The sequence below is a fragment of the Octopus sinensis genome, linkage group LG6 (genome assembly GCF_006345805.1).
Source record: "Octopus sinensis linkage group LG6, ASM634580v1, whole genome shotgun sequence".
Lineage (NCBI taxonomy): Eukaryota > Metazoa > Mollusca > Cephalopoda > Octopoda > Octopodidae > Octopus > Octopus sinensis.
Genome location: NC_043002.1, coordinates 19,495,199 through 19,508,096, shown reverse-complemented (window position 1 = coordinate 19,508,096; position 12,898 = coordinate 19,495,199). Strand labels below are relative to the sequence as shown.

Genomic DNA, 12,898 nt, shown 5'->3' with positions numbered 1-12,898 from the left:
TTTTCCTGACTGTTTAAAAGACTACATTATTCAATGTATACTTTGAATGATAGGGTGTAATTTAAGAGAGATTTGGCCAATGTTTTTAGAGGGTTGAGCAAATTCACAGAAGTCTCTCCAATGGTTCATTTTTGTGAAGTTTGTATTATTTAGTTCCAGGTTGGAAATAATAGAGTAGACCCATGATCAAAGGTCTTTTGACTTTGATCCCCTTGTTTTATTCAAACAGTATGTCTAAGACTACATTATCCAATGTACCCTACATGTGTCCTAAGAGACATGGTATGACTGGGAGATTTGGTTGTTATTTCTAGTAGGTTGATGAAATGATGGGATACACACACATGCATAGACACACATATAGGATGAGAAAAAGAAGAAGAGGACATGGAAAGAAGGAGGAAGGTTGGAGTGGAAAGATACAAGTAGAGTTGGAAAGACAGAATTAGAGAGAAAAGGGAGAAAGAGAGAGAGAAGAAAGTTAGCAAATGGAAACATGCAAATTAGAAAAAGTAAAGTAGAAATAGAGAGTTAGATAAATAAAGAGAGACAAATATTTTTACTGACTTTCTCGCACCAAGTCCAACTTTAAAGATCATCCGGAAGTCTTCACTGATCATATCTACATCAACTTCGACCACCACCTTGAAAGATGATTTGTTCTCTAGACCAGGTGGTGGCTTGGTGATGTCCAGCCAAGCTAGGGTCTTTGAACCTCTTGGTACTCCTTCAGCATATTCAAACACTCGAATGTGCCGAACAGTTGGTGTGTTTATTCCAAGGCTGAACGTCAGAAGTTCAAGTTGTTCTAGAAAATTTGATAAAATGAATACATATTGAATATATTTATTCATAGACTCACAAACACACACATACACATAATGTAGACATAAGTGTATATAAATATATAAATACATATGTATATACATATACAAATACACACACATATATATAAATATATATACACTAACATACATAGAGAGAGAGAGAGAAGTTGACTGCTGCATAAGTGCCAAATGCTCCAAATTAGTCAAACATGTAAAGGAGGAAGATTTGAGATGAAATGGTGAAAAGTGACTTGAAGATGTTGCATCTTACTAAGGAGATGACAATGTACAGTACTGATTGGCAATATACATTGTCACAGAAGACCCATAACTCATCCATCCACATACTTTGACTGATAGATAGTGACATATATTTTGTTCATCTGCTAAGCTACCTTATTGTCCCTTTGCATTCTTACCCACCATCATATATCTGTTAGTCATTTTCTTTATAATTCCTCTCTCTTCATCACTCACAACCACTTATCTTCCCCTCCATCTCTCAGTTCTCCATCATCCCTGCAGACTACATCATCCACTTCCCTATGACCCCCTAGCCCTTCTGTGGCCCATATATAAGAGACTACATTGGAACACCCTCTCTACTCAACATGCTAGGTTTGTCCTGCAATACTATCAGACAATAACCTCACTCCTGGGTTACCTCTACTGCCACTCAACACTTACTCAGGTCTTTATCTCTTTACTTACCCTTATACCTCTAGGGTACTCTCCTTTCTTTTCTAACTGCTTTTGCTACATTTATCTATTACACTCCGGTACCTCCTTTCTCTCATCATCCTCTCTCTACAGCCTTTCTGCCTATAATGCTTTCTCTACATTCACACTCTGCTCTCAGCCTATACGTCTATGTTACCCTCTGTCCTTTCTTTCCCTCACTGCTCTTGCTAAACTCACCGCTGATTCCGAACTTCTATCTCATTTTCTTTCACTGACTTTACCCCACAGCTTCTCCAGCTCTTCAACACCTTTTCCCTTCAATCTCTCTTTCAGGTTCCTTGCAACCCTCATCTATTTCTCTCATTCATGTTCACTTTCCTTCACACCTTCCATCCATACTCTCCCTTATAATGTGGGATAGCCCTGTCCCCCACCCCTACACAACCCACCTTATCACCCTTACCATTCTTTATCTTTCTTTCTCATTAATCCCTGACACAAATCTCTTTACTTTTTCTGTCCTTTCCATGCTTCTTCATCCAATAGTGTCTACTCTATTCCTCTCTCCACTATCAACTTCTTACAACTATAAATCTGTTTCTCTCATCATACTTAACCCTCTCCTATCATGCTAACTAAAATCATCACACCATCACTCTGCTATTTTCATTCTGTTCTAGGAACCTAAAGGCCTTATTCTTGCAAATTGCAGGGTGACCTTACTAGTACTTGGGTCATGAAAAATAGCAGCCAGTATAGTCTGTAAAGTGACTGACATAAGGAAGGCATCTAGCTGTAGAAATCAGTCAAAGCAGACATTTGAGCATGACTCAGTCCTCCAACTCATTAGGTCTTGTTGAAGTGACCAACCCATGCCAGCATGGAAGCCAGACATTAGATGACAATGATGATGATTACGATGATGATGTGTGCATGCATGTATGTCTGCGCATGTGAGTGTTTACATATGCAGGCATCCATGCATGGTGTGTGTGACTTGACAGTTTGTTTTGTGTTGACTGAATAAATCTGTAATAAAAAATTATTCCAACAAGTGAAGTATGGCTGTGTTGCACATCACCTGCCATATATACATATATATATATATATATATATGCAACCTTTGATCAGAGATTATTGGTAGACTCTGGTCTGAAGGATAAAAGTGTCAGATTGATCTTGTATCTATTCTTGATAGCAATGTCAACTGGAGCAATGAAGAGGTCAAGTTTTGTTGGTAATAGTAGTGGCATTTTATACTCATGGATGGAGTGTGGATGCTGGAGGAGAAAGAAGCTTCAAAACATAATAAGAGTAAACTGTGTCCAAAGTGAATTGCTCCCAATCCTCACAGTTAACTCCAGAACAATAAAAATAATGATGACAACGAAATTATTGTGTATAGTGCTTAGGAGCACTACAACTCATTAAAGGTGCATGTACAGTATACAGAATTATGTACAAAAGTCAGGAAAGTGAACAGTGTACGAGTCATGATTTACATGTGTGCATGCGTATGGAATGGGAGATATCAGGTATAGTGTTGGCAAATTTCAAAAAGCATGGAGGTTTTAAAGGAGGCAATGTCTAAATCATCCAGTATCTTATCCACTCAATCATTTCACCTCTAAATTGTGAGACTATATTCCAGTATAGAACTACTCTTTTATGTACTGACTGTTAACTAACACATTGATGCTGATATGTAATGTAAGACCAGTATCTAATAAGGTCATATGTAGATTATAAAGCCACTTTGTGATTCATGCAGTACATAATATCAAAATGCAACTATCTCCTTACTCAACAGTTTTCTTGTACAGTATCATCATATAAGGGTATAATAAAAACATGATCTTTCACAACTAGCACTACATCTGTATTGAATCATGCAACTGTGTGCAGTTTCACTCTTAGTAATGCATTTAGATGTATTTTCCCCACTGCACTGTAATGTTAAATTATCTAAGGTAATCAAATAGACAGCAAGCTGGCAGAATCATTAGCATGCCAGGCAAAATACTTAGTGGCATTTCTTCTGACTCTTTTCATTCCGAGTTCAAATCTTTTCAAAGGTCAATAAAATAATGTACCAGTCAAGTACTGGAATTTATGCACTCAAATTGTCCTCTACCCTCAAAAATCGTAGGCCCTGAACCCTGCAATGGACCGGCATCCTGTTCAGAGGGAATGTAATGACCACAGTCACTTATACACCACTGAAACCAGAAAAACAGCCGTATGAGTCTAAGGGCCCAAGAATAATAAAATTTTTTAAAAAGCCAATAATTTTCATCCAGCTAACTATATCAGGTATCTCAGACTAAAATTATCAGTTAAACAGCAAAGTATTTTCATGAACAGGTCAGATTTTTGTTGGGAACAGCAATGACAGTTTTAACTCATGGATAGGAATGTAGCTACTGAAGAACAAAGAAGTCTTATAGCAGCACAACAGGAGTGAGCTGCTTTGGATAAAAAGTTGCACTGAAACCACACAGATCACTCAATCATGTATTTCAGGTGAAGGAGATTTCTGCTATTGGACAGACCTACCAAATCACCTTTAGACTACATCATTATTAAAAATTACCTGAGATCATAATCATCATTATATATTAGAGATAAAAGATCAAGACCCCAAATGGGGGCAAGACTTAATCACACCTTGATAATAACTCTGGAATACTTTAGTGACTAGATTGCAGTTGGTTAATGAAAATACTGACAGCAAGAAATAAATGTAAAATGAATTTAACAGTTTTTATGTGTTTTTAAATGGATGAAATAGCTCTCCCACAAGTTAATTGCTGTTTAACCACCACTAAGCCAAAATAACAGCAGCAGCAACATTGAAAAGCAATCCAAACACCAAACAAAGTCAGAGCTTGTGGTTGAGAAACAGGTTATTTCTGGTTTTCAGAGTAGCATGTTTATGATAAACAAATATAAAATTATACAAATATTCCTTTCATTCCACCTCCTTGTTAAGCTATAATTAATGTTTGGTTTCAGATCTTTAGTAAATTGTCAGAAAGAGATTATATATGCAAACATACAGATTTAATTGTGCATGTAGAGTTAAATTCAAGTATGTAAAAGCTTGATAACAACTTCATTACTATAAATAGATATAAATAGTGTTGCATTTCAATAAATATGAATTAATAGACAGTCATACTTGTAACAATTCACACATAAATATATGTGAATATATGTGTATGTATCTATGTACGAAAGAGAGTGTATATGATATTCTTTTCAGTGTGCATGTGAAATGCAGCAGAAGACTAAATCAAGTGGCTGGAAAAACTATCTAGCAATAATTAGTTATGGCACTTTAAATTTTGAGTTGAAATTACTCTCTGCTGAACTTAGCTTTTTATTCCATCTGTAACAAAATATGTTGATTCACAATTAGGGCCTTGTTCCAATGTAAGGAATATATTTATGCCTACTATATATATATATATATATATATATATATATATATATATATATATATATATATATATAGGGAGCGTTTACGAAAAAACAAAAGACGAAGACAGGTGGTGTACAAAACAAACAGATGTATTAGTATAACGCTCAGGAATAGAAAAAGTTTTTTACGTTTCGAGCCTACGCTCTTCTACAGAAAGGGACACAGAAAAAACAAGGAGAGAAAAAAAATGTGTGTAGTGGCTAACGATCTATCATGGCGTCTCTCTCTCTCTCTCTCTCTCTCTCTCTCTCTCTATATATATATATATATATATATATATATAGAGAGAGAGAGAGAGAGAGAGAGACAGACATACAGACACAATATAGACCATACATATATACATGTATATATGCATACATACAGGCGTGGCTATGTGGTAAGAAGTCTGCTTTCTAACTGCATAGTTCTACATTGTCCCACTGTGACACTTTGGGCAAGTGTTTTTTCAATATAGCACTGGAATGAATAAAGCCTTGAGAGCGGACATGGTAGACAAACTGAAAGAAGCCTATTGTGTGTGTGTGTGTGTGTGTGTGTGTGTGTGTGTCTGTGTGAGTGTGTTAGTGTTTGTTCCCCCACAGGAGTTGGTTTGCTTACATCACTATAACTTAGCAGTTTGTCAAGAGACAACTAGATTTAAAAAAAAAAGACAAATACTAGAGTCAGTCTGTTTGGCTAAACTCTTCAAGCTGGTGCTTTAGCATGGCTGCAGTCCAGTGACTGACTGTGTTTTTAAGCATGATTATATATAAAATCAGTCAAACATCAAATGAAGGATCACTCAATACATTTTAAGTAGGGTATAAAATATATTGTATCTTCAAAGTTTTACTAAACATAGGCTTCCTCAGAATCTGACAAAGTCAACAAGCAATGAAACATCAAAGCACCTGTCATGCTTTCCTTGTTTTTATATATATATATATACACACATATGTGAAGGCGCATGGCTCAGTGGTTAGAGCGTTCGAGCTTATGATCGTGAGGTTGTGAGTTTGAATCCCGGACTGGGCTGCATGTTGTGTTCTTGAGCAAGACACTTTATTTCATGTTGCTCCAGTTCACTCAGCTGTAGAAATGAGTTGTGACGTCACAGGTGCCAAGTTGTATTTGCTGTTGCCTTTCCCTTGGGTAACACTAGTGGCGCAGAGAGGGGAGGCCGGTATGCATGGGCAACTGCTGGTCTTCCATAAACAACCTTGCCCTGACTTGTGCCTGGGAGGGTAACTTTCTAGGTGCAATCCCATGGTCAGTCATGACTGAAGGGGGTCTCATATATATATATATATATATATAATATTAGGATGAAGTGATTGCGTTTAAAACTGTTACAAGCCCCACCAAAACTGATCGGATGATGTGGTTGTTATTCAGCTTGAATGGCTGCAAAACAATGCCTCTGTAGGAAAAACAAAGGACAAGAAAGGATTTATAATGGGTTGATGCAGTGGTCGGTGTCGGGCTTGAGAAAGAAGACAGAATGGGTGAGAGGAGAAATGTCATGAGTAGGTACACAGCTAGTTAACTCAGAGAAGCTGGGGCAATTAAAAAAGATAGAATGAGGAGAATGGACAGGTAGAACAAGGCTAAATAAGATGAGCCAATCCTAACTAATCAGTTGGATAGCCTACTTTTGAAAGTGGCCTAGGCTGGTTTTGTATCATCATCATCATCATTTACCGTCCGCTTTCCATGCTAGCATGGGTTGGACGGTTCAATGGGGTCTGTGAAGCCAAAAGGCTGCGTCAGGCCCAGTCTGATCTGGCAGTGTTTCTACGGCTGGATGCCCTTCCTAACGCCAACCACTCCGTGAGTGTAGTGGGTGCTTTTTACGTGCCACCCGCACAGGTGCCAGACGGTGCTGGCAAACGGCCACGGACGGATGGTGCTTTTTACATGCCACGAGCAATATTCCATTGCCAGTATTTGAGCTTTCATAAACGCACACATACACATGGGACAGCTTTTCTTTCAGAAAAAAAACAAAAAACAATGCTGAAAAATATGTTTAACTTTTTTCCTAATGAATTTTCATATTTCAAATTAAACATAAAGGACTAATAAGAAAATGTTAGAAAATCATTAATAAAAAAATATTAAACTCAAATGCAGTTACATCTTTAGTATAACACACAAGCACTCACACATATTTTTAAAAGGAATTAAAAACAGTGAGTAATAATAACGGTAAAAATAAAATGATTCAGTCCCAAAATAGTGTAAAATTTTATTAGAAGTATAGTGATTGTGACTTCAAAGTTTTACAGAGAAAAGTTTATTAAACAGTAAAGTTTAATAGTAAAGAAATTAAGAGTAATATGAAGTAAGAGCAATGGGAAGAATAACTTTTTAGTGAATTTAGGAGAAGATAAAGAGTAATAGAAAAATCTAGAAGCTAGAAAAATCTGAAGAGGATTGGCATAACTTATAGAAGGATCTTTTAGCAGAATTTAAATTAAAAATTAAATGTAGAAATATAGGGGCAGAAATAACAAACAACTGTGATGGTGTCAGTAATAAGTAGTCCACAGAGAAGGAATGATGCCTACTAGTACATAAATGGTGATTGTTTCAATACATATTTACACTTTAAGTATGTATACAGATCACTGATTTGGGAACTAATTGTGCTTTTGTCAATAATAATGATGCAAAGTTACTTTCCCTAAACAGAAAGCATGGCCAAACAGTCATCTGACACAACTGACTGGAAAAGTTTGGCCTGAGCTCTTTTGTACTTAAGATGAAATATTTATCTCCAGTCAGGCTGAAGGCTTCATTAAAATCACTTCATTGTGGTATTTTTGTTCCAGCTGTACTGAAGCCAAGTAGTTTGTTCCTACACTTGGCCTTTGGCCTGACCAGAAGTAAATATTTGCATCTTCAGTACAAAAGAGCTCTGGCTATACTTTTCCCATCAATCATGTCTGATGATTGCTTGGTCATGTTTTCTGCTTATGGAAGTACTCTTATGAACTTATCTGTACCCACATCCCCAATCCTTAGTCAGTATTCTCCCTTATACTCAACTTCTTGCACCTTGAGAGTATACTTTTTTACCTCATTACTAACATCTTTATCTTCTTTCTAGATATTCCTACCCACTCATAATGTGGGGTAGCCATGTGAGGTAGCCATGAATATTCTCCACAACAAACCTCTCCCTACTCCTCTCATCATATATCAAACTATCAACAACTTGCATATAGTGACCAAGTGAGTCAAGGGGACTTTTATTCTTGCAAGTTACAAAGTCACCTCACTAGTGTTACCCCCACCCAAAAAGAAGCAAAGGGTATCCAGCTGTAGAAACTATGCCAAAACTGTGACACTAGAAGAAGATATGGTCTTGCTAACCATCCAAACCATGCCAGCAGAGAAAGCAGATGTAATGATGATGATGATGATGATGATGATAATGAACAGAGTGGTTGAAGTGATGTAATGCCTGACAAAATTATATTTGAGAGCCATCCCTTTTCATCTTTAGTTCAAATACCACTAAATAACTTTGCTCTCATCCCTTTATCGTTGTCAAAATACAAGTGAATAGAAGTTATATGATAGGGTCAATTAAACTGATTATATCCCTTCTCCAAAAATCTGTGGTTTTGAGCTAAGGATCAACTATATGCTACTCTAAAAATCTGTGGCCTGATGCCAAGTTTGAAATCACTGTTTGTATTATTTGATGTACAATCGGTTTGAAGTGTTTGGATTGTACTGCTAGTTTTCTGTGTTTCAAAATCAGGTTATTGTTTGATGTTTGTATTCAGTATATGTTTGTTAGTGTGGATTATTTGAAGAGCAAGATGAAAATTTAAAGCTTACTTTGTTCCCCTTTTTTTTGGAGAGGAAGAACACTTTCATTTCAAATCTATTGTCTTTTTCTTTGGCGAAGTGCCATTTTTATTTTCTTTGTTTATTGTTAAACAAGGAAATGCGATCTTATGTGGTAATAGAGGAGAATTATAACATTGTGGTAGCATTCTCACTGAAAAAAATGCCTGCCACCATCATCCTCAACAGCATTTCATGTTAGCTTTTCCAAAATAGCATGGGTCGGACGCTTTTTCAGAGGCAGATTTTTATGGTTAGATATTTTTCTTGTTACTAACCCTTTTAGATACCTCTTATGATACAGAGATGCAATATAAGTTGTATTCAAAACATATCAGGACATAGTCCGAATATGCTTGATTCACATTCGAACTGGGGAACAAGCGACTTACTGTATTTTGTCACGGAGAAGATATCTTGCTTGTTGACAAACAGTGTGTATACACCTAGATCAACTCACAGCACCATCTACTTAGACCAGGGGTAGGGAAACCTTTTAGTGTAGTAGGCAAAAATTTCCCCAAAAATAGGTCCACAAGCAGATTACGAGTTCTAACTCTTATATCTGCGTAAATCTTGTATATATCAATGTATAATTCGATATACATTAATAAAGATAAGTTTAATACATTAAATTAACATGTAACATCTTCATTATCACCACCACTGAATTCAGGACATTTATATTACTTATGAGGTATTCTATATTTTTCAGCCAGAATGTAGTTGGGTTTTAAGAGGGTGGTACAACCCCAGTTTGTAACTGATACTTATTTCATTAACCCTAAAAGGATGAAAGGCAAAGTTGACCTCAGCAGAATTTGAACTCAAAATGTAAGGACGGACGAAATGCCACTAAGCATTTTACCCAGTGTGCTAATGATCTGCTAGAATAATGATAATAGTTGGGGTTTAGTGGTATCGGTTAGCACCTTTCCCACCAAATTTCTGGCCTTGTACCTGAATTAGAAACATTATTATCATGAGTTTTCCTTCTTCCTTCAATTTTGTTTCCATTTCTTACTGAATCTCTTCTCAACACCTAAGGCAAAGAAACTTATTGTATACATTGATAGGCCATAAAAGTAAACACACTTGACTGTTCATTTACAAAATCAAATAAAGTCATGTAGAAAAAATATATTTACATGGAAGGTTATTATTTTCACAGTGACAATGCTCTTTTCAATATTATTATTGTTATTGGGGCAAAAAGCTGGCAAAATCATAGTATGCTGAGCAAAATGCTTCGCAGCATTTCGTCTGTCTTTGTGTTCTGAGTTCAAATTCTGCCGAAGTCAACTTTACTTTCATCCTTTTGGGGTCAATAAGATAAATACCAGTCAAACACTGGGGTCAATATAAATGACTTACACTTTTGCCTGAAAATGCTGGCCTCGTGCCAAAATTTGAAACCAACATTATTATTAATATTGAAGCTGCAAGCTGGCAATATTATTAGTGTTGGGTAAAATGCTTAGTGGCATTTCATCTGTTTTTGCATTCTGGGTTCAAATTCTGCTTAAGTCAACTTTGCTCCTCATTTTTCTGAGGTCAATAAAATAAGTACCAACTGAGCATTGGGGATGATGCAATCAAGATAGCCCCTCCTCCAAGCTTGCTGGTCATGTGCCACAATTTGAAAGCAATATTATGATTATTATCATTGGCGGAGAGCTGGCAGAATTGTTAGCATGTTAGACAAAATGCTTAGTGGTATTTTTCCCATTGCTCCATTCTGAGTTCAAATTCCACTGAGGTCGACTTTGCCTTTCATTCTTTCAGGGTTAATAAATTAAGTACCAGTGAAACACTGGAGTGAATGTAATTGACTATCCTCCTCCTGCAAATTTTGGACCTTGTGCCTATAGTAGAATGGATTATTATTATTATGAAGAGAACAGTGACTGGTAAAATTACAAGGTAGCAGACATTACCGTATTTTGTTAGATCTTTCTATGGTTCTCTCAGTGTTTGTTTAACTTTTCATCTCAACAGAATCAATAAAACAAGTACTGGCCTTATGCTTATGTTAGAAATCATTATTATTAGCAGTTGAAATTACATCAGTAAAAAGCATAGTTTTCATCCCTCCAAAAAAAGAGGTGGTGGCAGAAGATGAGAATTGTTAGACTAAGTGCTTCAAAGTATCTGGTTTTCTATCACTCACATCAAAGTTCACATTATGAGCCAGTAAGATATTCTCTATATGGTCATTCCATCTGCTTGAAATAGCAGTCAAATCTCCCTTAAATTGCAGAGAGTACAATCGTAAATACTCCATAAAACACAGGATGGTCAAAGCTGGAATACTTTTGATAGTAAGTCTATTCAATCAGAGTTGACTTGAGACTAAACTAGATTAAATCACAACGGAGTTAACTTAATTTTATAAAGCAGTATTGAAAAGATAATGGTTCAGGATACCTTCTCCAGTCAAATATATCAATGTTATAAAACTTTAGTACTGTAAAACAAAAGCATAGTATAGTCATAAAGTGAAAAATAAACAAACCATCAATACAATTGACCTCTTATTTAATGGAAAGAAGTGAAGTTAATCTTCAAACAAGTCGTGTTTTCTCCTTCATGTAGAGAATGGTGACTGATAATGAAAAGAAGATAGTTGCAAAGAAGATAGTAAAAGCAAAGCTAAGAGGCAGAAATTCTGCGAAATATCTTTGACAATATTGATTAGCAGGATATTTATTTTTTCTATAATACAAAAATGGAGATATCCTTTGTTGTTTCTCTTTCATTTTTTGTTTTATTTTATATTGATTTTATTCATCATTTTTTTTTTTAATATCTACTTATTTATTTAGTAACTCACTTTTTTGGTATTATTTAATCTAACAATACATTTCATTGTTATTTATTTATTCATAGATTTAGATTTTGATGTTATGCTGTTAGTTTGTGGTTTGTTTTTGTTATATAGTATGTTTTTCCTTCTATTTGATAAGCTAAAATATCCAAGACTTCTCAATCCAATAACAACTGCTGCAAAACAAATACCATTGAGTTAAGAAATAGACCAAATGATACGGAAATAAAATTATATGTAAGTGAGTGTGTGTCTATTTGTCTATCTATCTATCTATCTATCTATTTATCTATCTCTATATGTGGTTGTGTGCACATAAACACAAACACACACACACACACACCGTTTTATGGTGAGATGTTTATGCAGATTTGCATGTATAAGAATATATGTATCTTATATGTGTATACACATACAAATATGTATACACAGATCCATGTACATATTCCATTCAAACTCATCCGCATATACATACTCATGCATACTCATATGTCCCATTGTAAAGTACACACACACACACACATGCATGCACAAAATATGAAAGGTTGGTGAGAATAGTAGATGGAAGACAGAGTTATTTTTTCCTATCATGCATCACATGATTATAAGTTTACTGTGAAAATGTGTGCCAGCCTCCATATTCAATTATATACACTGATGGGGTGTGATATAATGTTATTGAAAGAATAGAGCTTCATGAGAGAATTTACTGAGAGAGAGAGAGGGGGGAAACGTATGATGGGATGACACAGAGAGATAAAAGTGAGAAAGACAGTTATAGAAGTATAAAAGGCAAGAAAAGTAAATATATTAACAAGATAGAGAAATAAATAAAAATATTGAATTATATTGTATCATGCCACATGCACACATAGAGAAAGAGAGAAAATAAAATATGAAAAGGATATTATGATAAATGGAAATATAGTGAACAAAGCTAATGTGACAAAATTAAGCAACAAAAAGACAACCCAAGTAACAAACCATATAATTCTGATTATGAACTCACTGCCACCTCCCCCACAACTACCTTAAAAAATGTAGAAAATATGGGCAATTTGCGAATTTAGTATAACTTACTCAAAAATGCTGGCTTGATATTCATCATTCGATCATCTAATCTTCTTTTTACCAAATCTTGGATGGAAGTTGAACTAAACACCCACCTGAAACAATAAATAGTAGAGGATTTAGAAATGACAGATAATGATGGTAATTTAGAATAACTCAAAGAAT

At 35.4% G+C, this 12,898-nt stretch overlaps 1 protein-coding gene across 4 annotated transcripts in view; it reads right to left on the bottom strand.

Annotated features, from left to right (window-relative positions):
* The window catches only part of LOC115212982 (extended synaptotagmin-1-like), a 184,703-nt gene that overhangs the window by 82,704 nt on the left and 89,101 nt on the right, over positions 1-12,898 (bottom strand). For all 4 annotated transcript variants that reach the window (XM_036503669.1, XM_036503672.1, XM_036503671.1 and 1 more), the window contains exons 3-4: positions 12,743-12,828; positions 568-808 (exon numbers count right to left, since the gene is read on the bottom strand). In XM_036503669.1, the coding sequence (XP_036359562.1) occupies positions 568-808; positions 12,743-12,828 (327 nt within the window). The remainder of the gene's footprint in view (positions 1-567; positions 809-12,742; positions 12,829-12,898) is intronic.